Below are 24,781 nucleotides of genomic sequence, written 5' to 3' on the forward strand. Positions count from 1 at the left end.
TACTTCTGGGCCAGGAACGCGCTTGATGGCCCCCTTGGCCAAGAGGGCCGTAACTTCCTCCTGCAGAAGTCGCAAGTGATCCCCCGACATGCGGTGGTACTGCGGTGGCATGGCTGGAGGGGTCGCCTCGAAGGGGAGGGAGTAGCCCCTTTGGACGATTTGCAGCACCCACCTGTCCGATGTGATGGTACGCCAGTGGAGCAGGTGATGGCGAACTCTGCCTCCCACTGGCGTTGAATGGGCCTGAAAGCTCGGACTAGGAAGGCTTTGAGGCAGATGCTGCTGGGGCAGATGTGGGCTGACCGGCTCTCTGTCCCCCTGCTCCGCCTCGGCAGAATCCACGTCCGCAACCGCGTTGAGGCTGGTTCTGCGGCCTGTGGCTAGACGGACGCATGGGGGCGCCTCTTCCTTGGCCATGAAAGGGGCGAAAAGCTGATGTTTGCGGGCGCGGGGCAGAGAGGCCCAAGGACTTGGCCGTAGCACTATCCGCTTTGTCGCCGAAAAGGCGACGGCCATTGAAGGGCATGTCCATGAGGGTGCTCTAGACATCCCTGGAGAAATTCGTGGACCTCAGCCAGGCATGGCAACGAATCGCCACCGTGGTCGCAATTGCCCTACCTAGCAAGTCCGTTGTGTCAAGCCCACATTGTATCGAGAACCGTGCTGCATCCCGCCCCTCGGCAAGAGCCTGGGCAAGCAGTGTCTGGGCCTCCTCCGGACACTGGGGCAGCACGTCCGCCACCGTATCCCACAAGGAGTGGGTGTGACGGTCCAAAAGGCACACGGTGTTGATAGACCGCAACCCCAAACTAAGGGAGGAAAACAGTTTCTTCCCAAACTGTTCCAACCTTTTGGATTCCCGATCCGGAGGAGCGGATGGGAAGGCGGTCTGGGAGGTAGAGGCCTGGATAACCACGCTCTCAGGGGTGGGGTGCACCGACAGAAAGCTGGTGGTCGCCCGGTGCTGGGCGATGGCGCCGGGCTATGTTCCGGTCCACAGGAAGGACTGTGGAGGACGTGGACCAGGTGCCCATCAGAACGTCTGTCAGTGCCTCATTGAACTGCAGTAGAGGCTCCGAGGAGCTTACTGGCGGTTGAAGCAGTTCAGTGAGGAGGTTAGTCCTCACGGCCACTGCAGGGAGCGCCAGATGAAGGGCTTCGGCAGCCCTGCGCAGCACCACAGAATAGGTAGCACCCTCCTCCGTAGCCACGGAGGGAGGAGAGATGAAGCCAGTGTCAGGGGAGGTGTCACTAGGCCTCCCAGTCGGGTCTGCGGGGCCCGAAGGCATGCCGGCAGACCTAGACGGCGGAGCGAGACTCCTCATGGCCACAAGGAAGTCTCGGATCTCCGTCGGAGTCGCATCAGGCCCAGGGACCGAAGGGTATGGGGCCAGATGCCACCCCTGCGGCTCCGATGGAGCCGTGCGGGTGGTGCCACCCGAACCCTCGGCCAAGTCGCGCAACCGGCGAGGGGAGTCAGAAGAGCAATGTCGCCTCTTCAACTTCTTACTGCGCCTCGACTTACCGGAATGCGAGGACTTCGACCCGACGAACGGTGATGGCTGCGGCTCCGCGACCGGGACCTGGAGCGGCGCGGAGCCAACTGCCGGATCTCGAGCAGCTTGCGGGGCCGCTCCTGCCTAGCCTACGAGGTCAAGGCCCAGCAGTCGAGGAACGACTCGGCATCAAGGTCGGCCTCAAGGCAGTAGAGACACTGGCGGTGGTGATCCGTGACCGACATCAGGCGGTGACAGGCGTCGCACGGCTTGAACCCGGGCATCCCTACCGGCACCAGGAGTCGAGGTCGACTCGAAATAGGAACCAAAAAAAAGTTTAAAAAGTTTAGTCAAAAAGTGACTAAAAGGGTATGCTCTTCCCGGATCTGCGCTTACTGGCGCGGAAAAAAGAAGTACTCCGACGACGTCATCCCGGCAATCACGACTCAGACGACGGACGCGTAGCCGCAGACGACGCCTAGCGTCACACAAGGGTATTGCTGACGAAATTCTTTACGGATCCAGCCTGACGCCTGGGGATATTCTAAGGTAAGGAATCTAACTAACGTGTTTCTTTCAGATAGTCATTTACCTTCAACACTGATAATCTTTGGTAGGTACATATTCTTCATCAAATTCCTCACGACAATCTAATTCTCTCATGAATCCGTGATGAGCATAAGATCCAAGGGTGTGAAAACGTTTTATGTGCTGTTTTGGTCGCTGTCACTAATATATCCTGTTCATGTCCATGCCTCGCGGAAAAGCAGAACTGACCTCAGCATGCAGGTTGACGCCTATTACACACCGGTGTTAAATCCGGTGGGCAGTTACAGTTAAGAAGCACGGTGCATTCTGATAGCACCGAAAAGGTACTTCTTGGGAGGTTATTCTCAAGGTGAGGAATTTGCAGGAAAATTATTTATCCACTGGGAACTTACTTTTACTTCGGAGTCCCTTGACCTGCCTAAATAGTGAGCAATACTGAGAGGTAAGGCACTATCTTTAAATGAGTAATTTTATATGCAAGATAGCAAATCTTGAATTCGATTCGGACTTCAATATGAAGCCACATTATTAATCCGTGTTAGCAAGAAGTGTTCAAATGTTTTATGGATGGCCTAAGTGGGTAATGGAGGACCACTTTTAGTAACAACATGAGTATTCTCGCTTATATGGGGTTTACATACTCGAGCTAGGAAGTGATAAGGACTTAGGCTTCAATTCTCCAGCGAACGAAGGACAGAGATTACTCTTTTTAATTGACTTAGTGAAGGTGATAGCTCGCCAATTTTACTGATGTGTGAGCCCAGTGGAAGGTGAAATCAAGTGTAGAGCCCGGTGAGGTCATCAGAGGAGAAAAATAGAAAAAAACATTCACCTTTAATAAGTCGAGAAGTGATGGGAGAACTGTGTTTTTAATCAATCACTCAAAGATAACAGCTACAACAGCACCATACAGAACTGCTGTTAAGAACCACAAGCTCAGATTAACAGTAGTCTGGGAAGAAGCAAACAAGTCTGAGAAATCTCATGTAAACCACTAAGAATCTCAGTCATGAATCTCCTATGAAGCCCATTTACCAGAAGTGGACTGACACAGCAGGAGCACACACTTGTTAAACTTTACCTGGACACGGTGACAGAGGTGGTTTGTTATGAATAAGTCACACCAGTCCAGGGACTTGCACTGGATCAGTGCCCCAGATGGGGCTTGGGGACACTGAATACCTGCTCCCTCGTCTTCGTCACTGGTCACTTCTTCTGAACCATTCGCTGTCAAAGAAAAGAGATGAAGTGAGTAAATGTGCTTTCAGGCTGCCTTTGCACACTCCACACGTGTTCCATTCTAGGTAGAAAGGTCCATTTCAACAAAATCAACAGGATGCAAACCCACCCCCAATAGGTCACACAAACATATGTCCACTTCAGATGCAACAGCATGACACAAAGTCCATCCCATGTAGAGCAGCATTTTTACTGGGGGCAGTTGGTGGGGGGGGGAGTGAAACCGAAAGGTTAGCATAGATCATTACAGTCCCTTACAACGCAACCTTCAAAAAGACTGGATTTCAGCGACCACATACATTTGTTTTATTTGTGAGTTCACAGTAGGCAACTGTGCTAATTTATTTAAGGTTTTAGTCTTTACTTTTGGCTTGGCAATAAACATTTCATACATGTTTAGGTTTTGTTCTGCTTATGCTCGAAGTCCTTATCATGGTGTACATTTTACTAACCTTTACTATTAGCTGGAGGTCCTGGTTCTTATTTGTTTGATTTAATTGGACTGCTGACTGTACTTTCCATCTCAAACTTCTAGCACAGATCATTTTCCTTTGTCCTGCTACCATAAGGAGACTAACTGCTTTTTGGATGCAAATATTTTCCTCTTTAGTCTGACGGGGCAGCAAACTGGATTCAGTACTTGCCATCAAAACAAACGCTTCCATTTACTGGAGCCGGAGTATAACAAGCATTGGCATAGCCAATAGATCTCGCCTTTGGGACCTTATAAGTATTTAATTATGCAGCACAATATCCTTGGTGCAACATCAACTGTTGCATGGCTAAACACTTATAATGTCCCAAAGGCGAGACCTATTGGCTATGCCAATGCTTGTTGACTCAAGAAGCTGCCAGCACTGTGTTACTCCTGCATGAAGAGGCACCATCCTCTTTCTTCAAGAAGGCGCACGTGCAATTTTCGAGTCAATGAAGCGCACGCAACAGTAAAATAACCCCATAGTAAGGTGAGCAGCCAGCCAGGCACACCCGGTTAGAAACTGATAGCCAAGCAAGGAGGCAGACACAAACAGGCAGACAGAAAGATAGCCGAGGTCGGCTAACTGGATGCTATGTTATGCTACGTTACGTCTTTTACGTAGCAGTACATGATGTTGGTGGCAGCCGAGGAAGAGTTGTCGAAAACAAGACAAGATGCCAATAGGGAAATTAGAAAAGAGAGGCATGTATATACATTAGAGGGGCTGGGAATGGAAGTGGTACTTAATGTCAATGATTAAATATTTTAAACATTTTAAATGGAATGAAAACCATGTTGTGCTCTCAACTTTGAGCATCAAAATAGCAGTGGTTAATATGTGGTGATTCACGTCATCAATCGCGATGGACAGACCGTTGGAAGCTTACATGGAAATGCATAAAATATGCAATAAGAAACACATGTCAGAGCAGTTCTGTGTGATTTCCATTTCCATAATCGGATAAAGTCTGCGTTTATGTGGTTTTCTGGGGATGACCAGCCCACAGAACACAGCTGTTTACTCTGCCGAGTGCTTCCAGGGATATTGATATAGGTTTGTTTTCTTCTGCTAAGACCCTGTCAGGGGCATAACTTTCCCTTTCTTGGCAGGTCCTTCATGGGATGTAGTTTAAATCTTGCCCCTTCTCTCTCCTCTCTCCTCCTGCATCTGCTGCACAAATGCAACACCCAGGGAGAAAGGTGCAAAACCTTTCAGAAGTGCTCTCTTCCCACTCCCCATAATGCGGCTGTACTTTCCTGAAGACTCCCTCTTTCGACTGATCGCACAACACCCTGTTGGCTCTGATTGTGGAAAGCACACCTTACAAGCACACGATAACCGCCATGTAATAGATAGTGCGACAATTTACTTTGCAGCATGTTTCAAGCTGCTAATTGATCGTTTCATATGGAATAAATTATAACTATCAAAAGGATATCATGGTTCATTTTGGGAAGTGGTGCCGGTGTCGCTTCTTGTTCATCAATGGAGCTTTGCACTGTCGCCTTGTTCTATTGGATTTTACCTGTGAGGAATGAGAGTCTGGACGCGGCCAGTAGAGGCCGCTGTATTTGCAAACATCGAACATAAAAAAGTAGTTGTGAGATGCTCTCGTTCCATTTCACAGTAATATTGGACTTTCATGAAAGTCTTATCCTTAAAATTAGCAGGGCCTTTATAGCAGGCCTGTCCAGAGTCAGACAGAGCAAGGACCACTTGAAAACCTCCATCAATTTGCAGGATAGCAGAAGTGAGCTGGGACCCTGCCGTTTCACCCCCTCAACATTTTCATTGATTAAAGATTTCAATTTATTTCACCGCCTTTTGCTTTGTTCCATAAAGCCCAGGTTATGCTGACAGCGAGTTCATTTAAATGCGATTTCCATGGTCGTAGAAAAGAACGGCAACCAGACTCCAATTATAATATATCGTTTTTAAAGAAATTGATTTGCTGGTTAACCCAGGCTGTTCTCTTCCCGTTTCCTTGAGGTGTTGGGTGTAGCGACAGACGCTGACCCGGAGACAGTAGGTACCTGAAGGACAGTGAATCGCTTCTAAGATGTCTGTCTCAAAAGGCCCACCGATATGAAAAAAGCTAACTTTTCATAGGATGGCTTTGTAATAAGTAAAGATCATATTTGAAAAACATGGAAACATTTGCAAAATAAAAAGAAAATGAACAAAAAACTTAGGTCTAAAGTATATTATATTAAGATGGACAGGACATGCGTGAAAATGCAGATACTAAGCGTACAGTGAAGTGGAAAGTCTATCTGAAAACCACAGCGTATCACAGCTCATGTAGACAAGCAAGTTGTAACAAGCGTGGCCACGCTAATGAGAAACAGATGGCTGCTGCTCGCTCCCGCAAGGTGGATGCCAGCACAAGCACGAGTGCTTGAAAAGGGCAGACTAATTCCAAAAGGTCATCTCCTAGAGCAACGCATGTGCGCTGCCTAGGCAAGACCTAAAAAGGAGATGGGAGTTTATAATTCAACCCTTAGGTATGCCAGTTTTGAAGCAAATTTGTCAAAGTGTTTAACATCCTTTGCCTTGCAGGCACCGAGAAAGAATGAGGAACCCTCCTAGACCTTCCCTTATGAAATAACACCCCCTCTCAGCCCAAGCTTGGGTTTCTTTCTTCTTCCCTTGCTTGCCTTGCCTACAAGCTGAGAAGGGATAGCTATGCTCTCTTCCCACTTCCATCAGATTCAATGGACAAAGATATTCTATTTTTTTTCACATGTGCTGTCCAGTACTGCTGGCCTTGGATAAAGGCGAGGGGTCGATATTGGCCACCTTGCTATATGCCTTTTCCAAGGGTGGTGGGGAGAAGAATTTCTTCTGAAAAATCTTCAGGACATCTAAAGGCCAGATGGTAGTTCATGTGCCTTGCACAGGGAGGTGAGGGTATCTTCTGGCTTCCAGCTCTCTCCCTGCATTACCCTAGGATGACAGATGGATTTCTTTCCACCTGTTTGGCCAAAAAGCAATAGGAGAGATAATGTTGCCCTTAGCCACTCCATGCCTTACACTGGAGAACCTGCACAAACATACAAAGAAACACGATAACTCGCACAGCAGTCATGGCCCATTTCCTTCATCCTCAGAATAATTATGGTGAAGGAGGCCTGGTACAGTGGACAGTTATCTTTGCAATTAGGAAACAGGGCAGAGGAACAACCATTAGCAATCCTGCCCTTCCTTCACCTCCAAGGCAAACAGGGCACCAGGGATCTGGTCAGCTGTTGACCGTTTACACAAGAAAAAAAAAAATCCCTTGCCTTTGGGTATGGCAGGATGGCGTTTCGACCCAAAAAATAGGAGGGGAAGGCAGCAGAAGGTAGCAGAAAGGCACGCCCATTTCCACAGCACTCCCTCAAAGAGAAAATACATGTCCGCTTTTGGAAAGCTGCAGGAGCGTAGGATTAAGTGCACCAACAGAGGTAAAATACCTTAGTTTCTCTTGGTTTGGGGCTGTGGCAATGAATCAACCACGGGTCATAGAGAGGAAGCGCCAAGCAAACACCTGCTCCTGTTACCTTACACAAACAGGATTTAATTTTTTTTAATTCCTCCCCGATATACTCAAGCACCGGGAGAGAATTAGAAGAAAAAAAAAATTTTTGCAAATACTGCTGAAGTGGTTGTTAAATGTATTTACTTATGCAACACTGTATTTACTTATGCAACATTTAAACTCTCCCAGGGTTCAAAAGGTCTGGGAATATTTGTTTATGTTTTCAAACTTTCCAATGGGAAAGCTCTTAGCGTGGTAAATAAATGAAGGATGCCCAGAGCTGGTGATAGCTTATCCCTACGCCTGTATTGCAACTGCATACAGATCCCCAACACAAGTGTCAGTCACACCGATTCTTCATGGCGTGCATTTTGCAATCAGGGAAGTCCAAGAAAGAAGACTGTTGCTCAGAACCCTGTTTGCAACTGCGAACTGAACAGGCATGGCCTGTTGTCAGCTGCACCCCATCAATAGGTGCTACAACAAAAAACCTAAAGAACATGAAAATCAGTTAAATTTTCTCCCACTCTTGTCCTACTAACTTAACCTTAACTTCCAACCACACATACGCTATTAGCAACGTCAAACATGTTTTCACACACACAATACCACTTTACAATATCGGGAATTACATCCAATATGATCATACAAGGCCGGGACTGGGGTTTTCAAGGACCACAGCTTCTATCATAATACAACACTCATTATAATATCAGAGAGTGGCATAATGCATCACAACACCCTCATAACCATATCAACAAACTGACCAATCATCACCACAATATTTTCGATGTGTTCACAAATTACTAATACCATCCAACGAAGTAGCGAGAACAACCCTGACCAAATTGGTAGCAAGGAAAACTGTCCCTCCTAAGCACATACTGGTGGTGAAAAGCAGCTGTAAGTAGGTGCACTGGGCCCTTCAGAGTCCTGGGAACTGCTGTAATTATGATGGGCACTGCCCCGATAACTTCCGGACACAATGAAGCAATTGTAATTGCATTTCCTTTCAGAGTCACTCCAGCTGCTTAGTCATACAATCATTCAAACTCGTGGGTAGGAGATGAGGCCAAGTTAGTGCAGCAGAGGTGGGAGAAGAAGCTAAAATAGCCCCTTAACTTCTGAATTTCATGTCCCATAGAATTTGTGCTGTATCAACTATTGACACACGTGTTAACATTTAATTCTCTTAAACATAACGTTTATTCAGGGTTGATCTATTTATACACAAACACACTGAAAAAGAAAGGTTAAAGCGACGTTATATTTAAGTGAAAATGTCAGTTCAAACGCAACGTTTTAAACTAAAACAAACAAAATAAAAACTGAAATTTAACAGTTCGTAATTTCAAGTAACTATAACTTGCGCCCTCACCATGCACCCTTTATCAACTCGCATATTACAACACTAATTAAATGTTCCGTGACATCATTGATAACATTACTGATGACAACTGAAATTACACTAGGCATGGCGAGGGCGCGAGTGGCAGTCTTCACCCGCTTGTAGCAACCCACCCACAGACCGTCACGTGCAACCCGACTTTAAAAATAAAAAATTAAAAAGTAAAAAGTGAGTCAGAGGAAACAGTGCAGACCCATCGCGAGATCACTGAAACCACAAAAGCATTTTTTTTTTTATTTGCCCCTGGGAACCTCCCACAAGGTGCAGGGTGTCAGGGTACCTCTAACCCTGCCCACTTATACCTTGTTTTTTTTTCTTTCTAATTTTCCGGACACGGGGACAGAGTCCCCGTATCCTGAAATGGAGGCCACAACATGCTGCGGACAGCCAATCCGAGCACAACCTCCTGTGGGAGATGGTGGGAGCCTTTCATTCCTGTTGGGTGAAGCAGATGTTGGGGCAAAAAGCCTCCACAGCCAATGAGATAGCTCTATGATTTGGAGCCTCCTACCAACCCAACGATCCAGATATACAACTTTAGCTTCTCAAAAACTACTAAACAAATTTGCACAAAACCACTAACATAGCAGGCTTTCTGGACCATGACATAGCTTTCTGCCACATTTTGTTTAACAGTTTTCGCGGTATTACTGTTATTTTTCCTAAGGAAATTGTGAGGGGAAATTGTGTTTTGGGGCCCATTCCCCCCTGGCCAGCACTTGACGATCACCCTGAAACTTGCCAGTGAGGATCTAAGGTGAATGAACTTTGTATATATATAAATGACAAGCTAGAATCTAGACTTTTTCGGAAGTCTACAGTGGTTAATTCCATTTCACATGCGGACTTGGAACACTTGAGAAGGCAAATTGACAATATTCCGTTTGGGGACTTTTTACATGCCAAACGGAACTGTAGTTATCCTAGAGAGTACGACAGGATAGCAGAGGACATCTCGCAGAGATTTAGAAGAAGGGGTAATGATTTAGATATAATCAACAAGGCCAAAAGAAGAGCTCAGACTGTAGCAACAGAAGAACAGTCGAAAGACAAAGTGAAAAGTACAACCCTGGATAAGGACACTTCGAGATATATCACAACTTACAGTGAGAGCAACGGAAGTGTGTATAACACTATGTAAACATTGGGATGTTCTCACACTAGATACTGACATCAAGAACATTTTACCATCTAAACCAATCATGATAAATAAAAAGTACCCTATGTAAACAAAGGAGGGACTGAAGGGCTTTTATTCCCGGGTCGAGTGGCGCGAGGGTAGGTTGACAGCGTTTCCTGCAACAACCTCCAAGACACCTGAGTCTTGGTGTCCAGGTGACGCCACGGCCACGGATAGGAGTATGGTACTAAACCATATTAGGTTTCCCTAGGCAGATGGCGAGACCGTTCCCTTACATCAGGTAGTAGGTAACAGTTGTACTTACCACCCAGTGTAGATTATTGACAGCTTTTAGGTCCTGAGGAATTGCCACGGATCACTAGGACCAATAGGCAAGAAACATGTCGACCAGCGCAGATGAGCATAGCCAAACTGAATCTTAACATCAGTTAGCTGCCATTCTGTTCCCACACATTTTTATTCAGGTAGAGAGCCATCCCCAATAAAACTATTTTTGGACTCTCTAACTTGTTTTAATTCACTTACCTGCACTCACATCTACACCACTAGGTCCCTCTCACACACACTGCATCATACGGCCAGGAACTGAAGATCTCCGCCAAAGAGCCCCTTTTAGGGTGCCCGTCGGGCATTGCAGCACCGGCCCGACGAGGAGCAGGTCCATATGATGAAGCATGACACCTAGCTTGCTGTGTGTGTGAGGACCCTAGTTCCGAATAGAGGTATTCCTCTGTTGCACGGTCTCTTCTTTCCTTTAGCACTTTCCCCCCCCCCGCCCTTCTTTTGAGGAACTGCATACTCTCTTCTACACAAATAAAAAGTACCCACCTGGAGAACTCTATTGAGTCCAAGTGATACTGTACTTTATGAGTTACCAAATACGGGGATGGGAAGAGAGGTTCCAAGACTTAATGCACTCTCTAAGGCAGAGTTCTTCAATCTGGTGGGTGCGCTCCCCCCTGGTGTGGCACGACATCATCTCAGGGGGGTGCATACTCCACCTTACAATCTCACCTTTCACTTTTTCCCACAGTCCCACATCACACGTTCATATGCTGTCAAGGCTGTCAGACTGTCAGTAGCTCACACTAGCACACACCACTGACCTGCTGTCTTGAGCTCAGCAGGGACGATGATTGTAGATAAGATCCCCAAATCCCCAGAAGTGCAACCCCGGCAGGAGAACGGAACTCGACTGCCGAGGGCTGGACTCCGGGGGAAAGGAAAACACACAGGACCGGGAGGAGGAGGATCCCTTCAGAGACGTGGCAGGACGGTAGGAAGACTCTCCGGGGCTACGGACAACCTGCAGGGATGAGAAAGCGAGAGTCAATGCTGCAGGGATGAACGGTACACAGACGGACTCCGCTTCCCGTTTTCCTGGTAAAGTACCCACCTGTTACGACACAGGTGGCTGGGAAGTAGCACAACGTATCTGCAATACGGGAATTCCTCGAGGGGTAAGTTCTCGGTAGCGTCTCTTGGGGAAACAGGAATGTCTGCCACCGCTGGTCCTGTAGGTAACGAAACAATACGCGAGCACGGCTCGCAATGTTTCGAATCGTGCTCCGGGAAGGAGTGTTGAGTCACACTCGTAAGTAATACCAGGGGACACAAGGTACACGCACCGCGTGCGTCCGGAGTCTCCTAACGGGATGGAACCAGCACACGAGTGCGGGTCTCGGAGTAACCAAAGTTAAGAAGGAAGCGGACTCGGGAAGAGAGCTCTCAGGCGTCTCTCCCGGGTTACCTTATCTGATTCGCTGGTTCCGTGTCGAATAGCGTCTCCACTCGGCGCCACCCTCTAGGTGGAACGGGGCTGTCCTCTGCTCGAAGCGCTGAAAAGTCTTCTAGCTGAAATCCGGCGGGGAATACCCTCCGCCACAGGTCTCCACTGAAAACAGTTGACAAGCACCTTCCGCTTCCCGCGGAAGTGCTTAAGTAGCCCTTTCCGGGACTTGCGCCCCGGGGCCTGCTGGGAAACGTAGTTTCTTTCGCGCTTTCTTCTCTGTTGGTCCAACGTCGGCGCTCTGGCGCTGGTGATCGCTACAGTACCCCTTCTCAAGGACCGACGACTCGGCGGTCGTCCGGGTTTGCCTGGATGTTCTTCATGAAACTGCTCCAACAACTCAGGGCAATGTAGGTTCTCCTCAGGTTCCCATGTCCTATCCTCCACCCCAAAACCCTTCCAGTCGACCAGGTATTGAACCCTCCCCCGCACCTGTCGGGAATCCAGAATTACTTCTACCTCGTACTCTTCTTGTCCGTCTATGGTAATAGGCGGTGGTCTGGACGATAAACGGGTACTGCTGGGACAGGGCTGGAGCAGGGACACATGGAAAATGGGGTGGATTTTCCAAGAACTAGGCAACGAGAGTCGCATAGCCACGGGATTAATTATCTCCTCTATGCTATAGGGACCCACATATCTTGGTTTCAGTTTATCCACCCCCTTTAAATGCAGATTTTTTGTTGAGAGCCATACCTTGTCCCCCACTTGATACTCTGGCTCCGTGGTTCTTTTCCTATCCGCATAGGTCTTTTGCATGGTTTGTGCGGTGGCTAGATTTTGCTTGACTTCTAGTAGGACCGCCCTGAGATGTGCATGGTGCTCGTGGATGCTGGGTATGGGGGAGTGTACGGGCCATTCAAATGGAAGCATGTTGGGGTGATACCCATAAGTGCAATAAAACGGAGAGCATCCTAGTGTGGTATGTTTGGCATTGTTATAGGCGAATTCGGCTACCCATAACAAGGTTGGCCAGTGTATGGGGTTTTGCAGGGTGAAGCAGCGGAGGTATTGCTCAAGGGTTTGATTCAGGCGTTCGGTCTTTCCATCGGTCTGTGGGTGGTAGCTGGAGGAGAGTCGTGCCTCTATGTGTAACGTGTTGCATAAGGACTTCCAGAAGCGTGACGTGAACTGCGTGCCCCTGTCAGTTATCAAGACGTTCGGGATTCCATGAGCCCGGACCACATGTTGGAGAAACAAGATAGCGAGCTCTGAGGATGTGGGTAGCCTCTTCAGCGATATGAAATGGCCCATCTTCGTTAAGTGATCAACCAGAACCAAGATGACTGTTTTATCGTCACAGGGGGGCATCTCCACGATGAAGTCCATGGATATGGTGTGCCAGGGTCGTGGGGGAGTAGGCAAGGTTTGCAGGAGGCCCACTGGTTTTGTATGAATGGCCTTCCCCTGCATACAGATGGCACAGCCCTGGATGTATTCCTTTACATCTCTCCGCAGTCCGGGCCACCAAAAGGAGCGTTCCACACAGGCAATGGTCTTATGGATTCCTAGGTGTCCTCCTAGGACCGAATCGTGACTCCACGTCAGGACTTGTTGTTGCTGGGTCTTGTGTGGTACGTATAGTGCATGATAGTGATAGGCTAGTCCGTCTACTTCGGATCGGTGCTCTGCTTCTTCTTGGATCCATGCGGGTACATCTAGGTCCGCTACTGTCACTCTCACATCTTCGAGAAAGTCTTGGGAAGTAATGAGAGCTATGACCTCACTGGGTGATGGGGTTTCGGTGAGGATGAGCGGTGGATTCTGCGGGGTTATGGCGGCTTCATTCCCCCATTCTCCGATACGAGAGAGGGCATCTGCCTTCCCGTTTTGAGGTCCGGATCGGTATTTGATGACAAAATCATAATCGGAAAAGAATAAAGTCCACCGTAACTGCCGAGGTGTCAGCGCCTTTGCGGTTTTCAGAAACAGAAGATTGCGGTGATCTGTATAAATTTCCACCGTGTGCAAGGCTCCTAACAGGTAGTGTCGCCATTCTTCGCACGCCCTCTTGATTGCTAGTAGTTCCTTGTCGGAGATAGTGTAATTTATCTCACTGGGTGTAAGCTTCTTGGAATAAAACGCGACAGGGTGGAGCTGTCCGTTAACCGGATGTCGCTGTGAGAGTACCCCTCCCAGGGCGTGTTGCGATGCGTCTGTTTCTAGAATGAATGGAAGTTGTGGGTCTGGGTGACGTAGGATGGGAGCCCGGGTGAATCTGTCCTTCAACATCTGGAATGCTCGGTCTGCTTCCTCTCCCCACTTAAACGGGACGTTTTTCCGTAGCAGTTGGGAAATGGGGCAGATTATCCTCGAAAAGTCTTGAATAAATCGTCGATAAAAGTTGGCAAAACCGAGAAAGCTTTGCACGGCTTTGACATTCTGCGGGGTTTTCCACTGGGTGATGGCTTCCACCTTACCCGTTTCCATTTGGAACCCTTGGGAATTGATGATGTAGCCCAAAAACGCGACCTCCTGAGCGTGAAAGAGACATTTTTCAAGTTTAGCATATAAGGAATGCTGTTGCAGTCGCTCCAAGATGGCTTGGACGTGAGTGATGTGTTCTGGGAGGGTAGCGGAATAGATTAAGATGTCATCAATGTACACCACGCAGAATACATCCAGATATCCACGCAGTACCTCATCCATGAAGAACTGGAAGGCCGCCGGGGCGTTGCAGAGTCCGAAAGGCATCACCAGATATTCGAACAGACCGAACTTAGTTCGGAAGGCGGTCTTCCACTCATCGCCTTTTCGGACTCGCACCAGATGATATGCTCCGCGGAGGTCGAGCTTGGTGAAGTAATGTGCTCCTTTTAATTGATCCAGAAGTACTGGGATGAGGGGAAGAGGGTACCGATTCTTTATCGTGATCCTATTGAGGGCGCGGTAATCGATACACGTCCTCAATTCTTCGCAGTCTTTCTTCGGGATGAAGAATAGGGGGGAGGATGCTGGTGAGGAAGAGTGTCTGATAAATCCGGATGCCAGGTTGTCGTCTAAGTATTTCTTGAGGTATAGCGTCTCAGGTTCCGTCAGGGCGTACACCCGGCTGCAGGGGATGTTTGCTCCGGCAATGAGCTCAATCCGGCAGTCATACTCCCGATGAGGAGGCAATCTAGTCGCTTTTTGTTTATCGAAGATCTCCCGATACTCTTGATAGGTCTCCGGCAGGGTTATGGCACAACAGTATCGTTCTTGGGGACCTACTGCCGCTAAGTGCGTGGCTGGGGTTTCTTCGTGATCCGGTTCTTCTTCATGATACTTACAATGTTCTTGACAATACACTGAAGTCAGGGTGACGGTGCGATCAGTCCAACTGATTACTGGGTCGTGTAACGTCAACCAGGGCATGCCCAGGATGAGCCGGAACTGGGGAGCGTCGATGAGGTCAAATCGGATACATTCGTAATGGTCCGACCCCACCACCATCCGAAGAGCCCGCGTCCGATACTTCACTGGCCCGGAAGAAAGGGTCGTCCCATCAACCGCTTTGACTAGTTCAGGTACCTCTTTCTTCTCGTAAGGTAGTCCGAGTCGGTGGGCATATCCCTGATCGATATAATTGCCCGTTGCTCCGGAGTCCAACAGGGCATCCGTTTCCAGCATATCCCGGGAAGTGAGCCATAGTGATACTCCCAGATTCAAATGAGCCACAGCTGGTTGTAAGGTATTCGCTAGGATAGAGGAGATCATTTCCTGTGTCCTACCCAATTCAGAGACCTCCTTCTGACTTGGGCTTCTTAGTTTTCCGCCGGTTCATCTTGTCTGAATGTGGCCTGTACCCTGGGAATGGTAGGTCTGCTGTTGAGCGGGGTGCGGGCCCGGCATTACCTAATAAAATGCCCCCCTTTTCCACAATACAGGCACAACTTCATTCGTCGACGTTTGTCTCTTTCCTCGGACGTAAGAGGGCCCCTGATTCCACCCAACTGCATTGGCTCAGGCCCCTCTACGGTTTTCGGTGGTTCGCCCGCCGGGTCCTTTGGTCTTGGGAAAGAATACTTCATCTCGCCTCGGCTCTTGTCACCTTTTCTCTCCAGGAGGCGGTGGTCGAGCTGTACCGTTAAGTCTATAAGTTCTTCGCATGTTGGCGGTAGTTGCACCACTTGTGCCAGGACGTCCTTCAGTTCTCCTCGCAGCCCTTGGTAGAACAGGGTGAGTCGTTTTTCAGGGGGCCACTCTGTTTCTACGACCAACCGATTGAAGGTGGTAACGTACGTCAGTAAGTCTTGAGATCCCTGCTTCAAGGTGAGGAGTTCCCGATCCAAAGACAGCATGTGGGACTTCCGATCGAACAATCTCCTTAAGGCTAGGCAAAAATCTGGAAAATGGTGCAACACCGGATCATTTTTTTCCATTAACGGGATGGTCCAACTTGCGGCGTTACCCCCCATGTAAGACATCATGAACGCCGTCTTAGCGGCTTCTCCTTGAAACACGGCTGGTTTGCAAAGGAAATGCAGTCTGCATTGGTTCAGGAAGGTTTCAAACTTCTTAGGGTCCCCATAGAAGCGCTCCGGGGGGGCTAAAGGGATACCAGTGTTTTGCAATACATGGACCGTGGGCACCGTGTCTGCGGTTGTGGGGGGATATGTAGTGGCCGTGAAAAAACCCCCTCTGGTATCTACGGGATGGGCAGGAGGTGGTTGTAGAGTAGCTGGTCTGATGTATGAACCTTCCCCGGGGCTCCTACGCGAAAGACCCGCCACCTCCCTTCGTAACGAGCTCATCTCTCTCTGTACACTCTGGTTCTCTAACCGGGTGGTCTGCACCTCTTGCTGCAGCGCCGTTAGGCTGTCTAACAACGAGGTCAGCACCACGTTAGTATCCATCGTCCAGGCTGAGTGCAAACGTGGGCTTGTCAATCTGTCAAGGCTGTCAGACTGTCAGTAGCTCACACTAGCACACACCACTGACCTGCTGTCTTGAGCTCAGCAGGGACGATGATTGTAGATAAGATCCCCAAATCCCCAGAAGTGCAACCCCGGCAGGAGAACGGAACTCGACTGCCGAGGGCTGGACTCCGGGGGAAAGGAAAACACACAGGACCGGGAGGAGGAGGATCCCTTCAGAGACGTGGCAGGACGGTAGGAAGACTCTCCGGGGCTACGGACAACCTGCAGGGATGAGAAAGCGAGAGTCAATGCTGCAGGGATGAACGGTACACAGACGGACTCCGCTTCCCGTTTTCCTGGTAAAGTACCCACCTGTTACGACACAGGTGGCTGGGAAGTAGCACAACGTATCTGCAATACGGGAATTCCTCGAGGGGTAAGTTCTCGGTAGCGTCTCTTGGGGAAACAGGAATGTCTGCCACCGCTGGTCCTGTAGGTAACGAAACAATACGCGAGCACGGCTCGCAATGTTTCGAATCGTGCTCCGGGAAGGAGTGTTGAGTCACACTCGTAAGTAATACCAGGGGACACAAGGTACACGCACCGCGTGCGTCCGGAGTCTCCTAACGGGATGGAACCAGCACACGAGTGCGGGTCTTGGAGTAACCAAAGTTAAGAAGGAAGCGGACTCGGGAAGAGAGCTCTCAGGCGTCTCTCCCGGGTTACCTTATCTGATTCGCTGGTTCCGTGTCGAATAGCGTCTCCACTCGGCGCCACCCTCTAGGTGGAACGGGGCTGTCCTCTGCTCGAAGCGCTGAAAAGTCTTCTAGCTGAAATCCGGCGGGGAATACCCTCCGCCACAGGTCTCCACTGAAAACAGTTGACAAGCACCTTCCGCTTCCCGCGGAAGTGCTTAAGTAGCCCTTTCCGGGACTTGCGCCCCGGGGCCTGCTGGGAAACGTAGTTTCTTTCGCGCTTTCTTCTCTGTTGGTCCAACGTCGGCGCTCTGGCGCTGGTGATCGCTACATATGCTTCCTGTATTTCTTCACCCATTTAAGATGGGGCTTTTGGATTGAAGAACTCGCGCACAGCAGCCAATCTGCACATAGCAACGTCACCACTGATATTCCACCAATGCAGGGGACAGCATCATAGATGGCAGGAAGTGCTGCGAAATGTGCATGCATAAAGCGCCATGCAGAATACTAGTTTTTTAGGTCTCGGCCTGGCGAAAGCAGCGCATTCGCTGCTCTGCCATGCAGAGGCCTTTTGGAATCGATACGATTCCAGCATGCACGCAGGGAGACAAACAAGACAGAAGATGTGCACGCGGGGATTGGATGCTTTACTGGCGGCGTGATACACTGGGGACTTTTTTTTCGCCGCCAGTAAAGGCAGTCCCCGCGTGCACACAAGTTGTGGAGAAGTGTGGCTCAATGATTGGAGCGGCAGACCCTGATGCAGAGGTCTAGCCCGGGACCAGGGTTCAATTCCCCGCCTCGGCGGGTCTTGGGCTCAAAAAATTCCACGGACCTGATAATTCTTGCCTCGGTGCTATTCCAATCATGGAGTCCCACTCTGCAACTCTGGGCAATAGCCTGCTTAATCTCCACAACGGCCCCCACAACGCTAAGGATGCCTGGCCTCCACCTTGGGGGTGCCCAGGAGTGGATGCCTCACAGGGACAGCCAGGATGGGTTCCACAGCGGTATTCGTACAAGCGCCTTGAGACCCTTGCGGGTGAGTAGTGCGCTATACAAGTATTAATTTACATTTACATCTTCTGTCCCCACGGACCGCGCTTGTTTTTTATACAGCGCTAGCGCTGGATTGGGGATGGGGGTGGGAGGTTAAGGATGTAGCTGATTTTTTTTCTTCTTCTAATTGTTTAAGGGCTTTATTTATATAATATGGCCCAATGTTTTAGAGTCAGTAGACTATTTTTGTCATCACATGTATCGGAGTCTCGCCCATTGACAGACATCTGCAATACGGTACAAATGACGAGAAAATCCAGTCAAGACTTATTTGGAAACATGACAGTGTGTACTTAATTCGTCAAAATGTACACAGAAGACTACTTGCTGAGCATACAAGGTGGCTTCGCTTATGTGTCTGAAAAAAGGCTACGTGTAACGCGAGTTGTTCAAGCTGCAGCCGGAATCAAGAATTTTCTTTTGATGCTCTTAATGCCTTCCTTCACAGAGCACGTCAAGTCATGTTATACCTGTACATTCTTTTCTTTAATACGGCCGAGATCCTGACAGGGATGCAAGCCAACGCTGTCGGTCATCAGTGAGTTTTCCATGGGTCGTTTCACGCAGGGGTTGGCGCACTAGTGTATGCACGACCTGATATACACCTGGCCGGAGTGGGGCGGGGCATCAGTGGATTGTAGAAGGGGAGGAGTGCAGATAGGTGGGTGTGTGGAATGAGGAGACTGACGCCGGCACAGGGAGGTCAGTCAGTAAGTGGTTCATATCTAGTTGATATCGTGGTTCCCCGTTGAGCAGAATCTCCCAAAAGGGAAGGATTTTTATCTGCCGACCCCTGTGTGTCTGACTCTGATCACAGTAACGCAACTCTCGTGACACAGTACACGTCTGTTTTGTTGTTCATTATGTGCGGCTGTACGAATCACCCTGGAGATAAACTATCCACCACCCGCTGCCTTCCCCTCCCCTGCCGTCAGGCGTCAATGATGTAGCTCTAAATTAATTACTTTTGGTATTTCGCACAGTTCAGCGTTACATCTTATAGTCGAAGTAAAATTGAAAGTTGCGTCCTGTGCCCTAACTATCCGTTTTAAAATATTTCTTTCCGTTGCTTGTTTGTTGCACGTGGCTGATTCCTGTTCTGTTACTCGGTTCCAGAATCCGACTTCATGTCTCCAGGGCTCGCAAGTGTCCCAGCTCAGTAGGTGAGTTGCTCTGGAAGCCCAGCGAATTGTAATCCGTATTTTATAGTGGGATCAACTAAACTACAAATCCCTGACTGCAAAGAAAAAAAAAACTAGAGTGGATGAGCTTCTGATGCATGGACCTAGGTAAAATGATCTGCATCTCCTCATTCATACCCACGGTGCCCAATACCGCGTTAATAGGTACCAGCCCTCGACTCTGTGCGCCCAGTACCCACCTAGGCACCCCCTGGCCCTTGCTTCCAGCCCTCCGTTTTCTGGTTTGTTCCTCTTACCATCTATCTCTGAGACCTCTGCTGTTACAATCCCACCCCCCTAGTCTCTGCTACAGCCTGCCTACTATTCTCAGGTCCCAGCTAATTTGAGGTTCTGGAAGGGGCAGGACCTGTTGTTAGTGGATTTGTTTTAAAAGCTTCTGTTTCCACCCCTTTTTTGCATTCATATGATTTCTCCCTTTGCTTTTAATTATTCAGAAACCACATAGACCGCTCTAAAACACATTCGAAGTGATTTAGTCTTTTATTTGTTGTTTTGGGTTTATATTTTGCACGGGGAAAATACGGCATTGTTGACTTTCCGAGTATATTTGTGTACATGCAATGAAATTAACATACAGTCCAAGCCAGTAAAAAAAAAACCGGCTGAATGTCAACCAAGTCTCCGCTTCTATTCCTGGCCTTTGGTGCAAGCATCCCTTCACTGTCCTGCGACAGAAACATAAAGTGCTGGAACATCCTATTTCATCAACCCAACCCCCAAATCCGCGTTGAGCCGGTGGTAGTAGAGGATGAGTGGTGGCCGGGGTGTTAGTGAAGGTGTGGGAGACGCAAGCAGGAGGAGGAATGAGAGAGGAGAAGAAGGATGGGTTAAGGGTACGGCACCATGTCAAAGCGAAAAACTCGCCATAATGCAAACACGTTTTACTGATGAACTGCTTATTCAGAATGATAACTCTTCTGGGATGCATTTTGATCTTCCACTCCTCGATTTTATTCATGGACTAGTGATACATTGACACTGTAATCTCAGTGTCACCTCCGCCAACAATTTTGTAACTCAATTCATATGTATTTACCAGGAGTCTCCAACCTTTTTAGTAATAAAAGTTACTTATGTTCAATGAAAATCATTCCAAGACACTATTATTCGTGTTGTACACAACAAACAAGATTACATTAGTGATCACCCCATGCAAGATTAGCTGGCGTGAGCATCTCCGTGTGGGATGGCCAGCAGTAATGTAAACAAGCATTAAAAATGCAATAGGTCTCGCCTTTGATTAAGTTAAAGCTATTTGCTTTGCTAATGGTATTGTATAGGAAAGCAAATGGCTTTAACTTAATCAAAGGCGAGACCTATTGCATTTTTTTTTTTTTTTTTTTGAAAATTTTATTGAACAATAAATCAATTACAAGCATGGGCCTACAACCACCAGGGCCGGCCGCTAGATTCAGAAAGGATCATACAGTACTTAAGGCAGTAGTCGACTCCCGGGGCCCGGTCCCGTACACGGCTCCGGATATTACTAGGGAAGCAGGATACATAGGTTTAACATAAATAACAAATAAAAACAAAAGGCGAGGCATAAGGACAAAAAGTGTGGGTCAGGCTACCTCCGGGGGACTCTACTTCAGACATTCAAATAGCTATCAAAAGGAAGGAGTACTGATAGGTCGGGGGGGGTCACGGGAGAGGGACGTCTATATTCGGTTATTCCAAAAGTCGCAAGGAACCATCAAGGGTCAGGGGGACAAAGCCATATCGGTGTCCACTAGGGGGGGAGTACAGATACCCCCACGATACGCGTTCCATTGCCCCCAGATTCTACCCCATGCCCCCGGTTTACCACGAGCCACATACACAGTCTTCTCCCTGAACATGCACCAGTCCATGTTCTCCTTCCATACGGACACGGTGGGAGGCCGCTGGGAACCCCATAGCTGCGCTATATCTCTCTTGGCAATCATGTTCCCCAGGGCCGCCCACCGAGTCTGAGCCGCGTTATAATCATTGGGCTCCCACACATTCAGGACACAGCGACGCACCTCTGGCAACAGCGCAACCCCGGTGACTTGTCCCATGACCACATGAACCCGGCGCCAGTATTCAGCCACCTCACGGCACTCCCAAAGGATATGGAGAAAGGTGGCACTGAGCCCACATCCCCGCTTACAGAGCCCGTCTTCAGAAAATCCCATCGAGACCAAACGGGGACCCGTCACATACACCCGGTGGAGAATCTTAAGCTGGACCAGGCGGAGACGGGCTGGAATGGCCACTTCCTTGGGGGACGACAGTGCGGACTGCCAGTCCTCGTCGTCCAATTCCACCCCATCCCCCGTCCACGCCTCCCGGAGGCGCACCAAGAGGTCAGCCCGATTATTGATAAGTTTTTTATAAATTAAAGAGATAGTACTGTCGGGGACATGACCATCGAGTATGCGGTCCTCGAGGGGCGAAGAAGCCGGGATCTTGGTCCCCTCCCCAAAAACAGAGAGCAGGGCATGCCGAACCTATTGCATTTTTAATGCTCGTTTGTAGTGTGGCGCTTCTTCACTCCTGCTGTTTGCCTCGAGCTTGCTTCCTTTTCTTCTTCGGTTGTTGTCCTTTGAGGTTATCCTGGTTTGTGCTCTGCATTTTTACCGCCCTGCTGTGAAGGGTTTTACTGTCAATGCACTTTAATTTACATCGGAAGATTGAATTCACCAACAGGTAAGCGAAAAGGGCTTTTGTAGCAGAATTTCACCGTATTATTTGCAGCCTTCGTGCACACATTCTCCTTTCAGTGTTGCCCAGTGTTTGGTCACTCCAACCAGTGACCAGGAGCAGGGACTGCACTGCAGTCACGTGAGCCCCAGCTGTGGTTTGCACACTCCCAGAAGTGACCAGGTGTAGCACGTGCACTGCAGCCAGGTATGCTCCAGGTGTGCCCATACTTTTGTAAATTAGAGAAAACCGAGATGGGGCACAACATGCCCACTCTGTTTCAAACTATCCAGGTTTAGTGATTTATGTGACTCCCTCCAAGTCTGCCACCTTGCCTTCATGACAGGCGAGCAAAATTGTAATGTCGTGCTATTATGGAATAATATCCCAATACCGTTTAGTGCCCGTACAGAAGTCCAGTCCATAGGCACCCAAGATGGTCGGTTGTTTTTTTCTACCACTAAATATACTAATTGTGACAGTTGGTGTGAAAAGTAACACAGGTACATGTCAGGTCACCTCAGTTCATCTGCCCTTGTAACAGCACGCAGCTTTGATGGTTTGAGTCCAAGTTTCCTGCCTGCCCAAATAAACGTTTTAATGCATTTAAGGCTTGTAACCTTCCCTTGGCAATTGGAAGTGGCAGCACTCCTAGCACATAAACCTGGGGGGTCGTTACCATCCATACAAATCGTATCCGGCCCCACAGTGAGATCTGAAGAGTGGACCACTGGAAGACATGGCTATCCATCCTAGTAATCAACAGCTGTAAGTTATCCCAGACCATACTTTATAGACGTGCCCATTCTTTTGTAATTTAGAGAAAACCGTGATGGGGCACGACATGCCCATGCTTTTGTAAATTAAAGAAAAGCAATGGCATCCTTTCTGTGAAAATCTAACCGTCCAGTGACTTAATTCCGAGAGCAGAAATGCTTCAGCTGCAGTGTGAGGCAGGGAGTCTCCTATGCTGTAAAACTGAAGGCGAACAGTCAGTCCTCCTTCCCAGGGCGCCTGCTTGCCTGAAAGCAGTGTAAATGTGCACTGCAACACTGCCAGTTCACTGCAGTTGGACCCAGATCCAGGGCAACAAAATGGACTGGCGATCAAGACCTTGCCACCACTGCCAGTTTGGGCGCATCTCAAGCCAACTGCCTAGCTGTCAGTCAGTGCCCTCCATCTGTGTGGCCACCTGCCCCTCTACCTCCCAGTCTTCCCAACCTGAGAGTAACTTGGGGGCCAGCCTGACCAAACCCTGGACTGTGGATAGGATGAATACATACAGAGGGCCATAACTTGTACCGTAGAGGTACCATTATGGTGGCACAATTTGCTAGCTCCAGCCATCATTTAGGTATGACGTTTGGATAGGAGAGGGCTTTTTTTTTTACACTGCCTCTATAGTACACAGCTTGTTAGAGGTGGCGTTTCTTTTCAAGAAAAATGTTTTACTGGTAGAGAGTTGTACAATTTATATGGAATAACAAAAGTAATGGTGCCCCAATCCCCAATAACCTCCATCTCCACGGTTTCCCTCACTACCACCTTCCAATAGTGTCACTCAACTCGCAAGCCCCTTTCTCACATGCATTTCTTTTGTTTTCTAGCAACCTTAGGGTGTCGGAGCACTTTGCATCACACACGTTATACAGAGGCAATGATTCTTGTGTTTGTAAATCATTCTATAGGAAATGCTTGGAAATGTTAAAAAAAACAGTGAGGAATACAGTTTTGTGATCTGCATGGTATACATTACCTGCAGCAGGCACCTCAATCCTCTACGCTACATTAGGAGTCAAAATCGCCGCTAGACAAAAGTTAATTTCTCTTCAGCAGAAACATTAATCACCTGTGCTATCTTGACATTTACTGTACCAGCAGGTACTGTTAAAACCAAACGTTATTAAGGAACACAGCGGCTGCACCGGTCATACCGCCCTGAGGCCAGCCCTGGGTGCTTATTTGGGCCAGTCCGGGCTTGACTTTGGGGTTGTAGGCTTTTTTTTTTAAAGACAAATTGTAGATTGATTTGTTCTGAAAAAGCGCACTTAAAATTTAAATTTCTGGCATTTTTAGGCTTTGCTCACATAAGAATGCTAACTCTTCATAGCAGCTTGGGTGTGTAGAACGTTGGATGTCTGTAACATCGAAGCAGAGAGATTGTAGCTTTATAGCCAGAGTTGCCTACTTTGGAACTGGGGAACTAAGTATGAATCCCAACCTTAGCGCAACATCCTGTGATCTAGGACAAAATCGTTTAATTTATCCATGTGTAATGTAACCTAATCTGGCCTTGTGTAATGTAATTGATGCTCATTTAAAGTGTTCGTGTCCCAGGGGCGGGGGTCAGGTACTTATAATGAGGATCTTCATAAAATGATTTTTATATGCCCTGGGGTTAGTAAAATTGCACATTTCACTCTACACATTGTAGTAAAGTGCTTCCCAAAATCGACGTTTGTGCTGTGAAATGAGGATCTGCAATATTTTGACATATTCAGGACCCACCAGGTCTTCCCAAGTTGTTCCAGGGGTGGGAGGACCTGTAGTTATAAGCAGGGTCCTAATAAAACATGCTTTATAAGCCCTGGTGTTGGAGAAATTGCCCCGCTCATTTTTTTCCATTGCAGATCACTAGCCCCATAGGTCAACAAGGCAACAAGTTATTGATTAATAACTGAAGACAGGGAAGCCAT

The 24,781-nt window shown here is 48.4% G+C and overlaps 1 protein-coding gene across 7 annotated transcripts in view; it reads right to left on the reverse strand.

Moving 5' to 3' along the window:
* KIFC3 (kinesin family member C3) overlaps positions 1 to 24,781 on the reverse strand; it is a 325,817-nt gene that overhangs the window by 85,298 nt on the left and 215,738 nt on the right. For all 7 annotated transcript variants that reach the window (XM_085639124.1, XM_085639125.1, XM_085639126.1 and 4 more), the window contains one exon: positions 3,127 to 3,272. In XM_085639124.1, coding sequence (XP_085495250.1) covers positions 3,127 to 3,272 — 146 coding nt within the window. The remainder of the gene's footprint in view (positions 1 to 3,126; positions 3,273 to 24,781) is intronic.

Source organism: Triturus cristatus, chromosome 12 (genome assembly GCF_964204655.1).
Source record: "Triturus cristatus chromosome 12, aTriCri1.1, whole genome shotgun sequence".
NCBI lineage: Eukaryota > Metazoa > Chordata > Amphibia > Caudata > Salamandridae > Triturus > Triturus cristatus.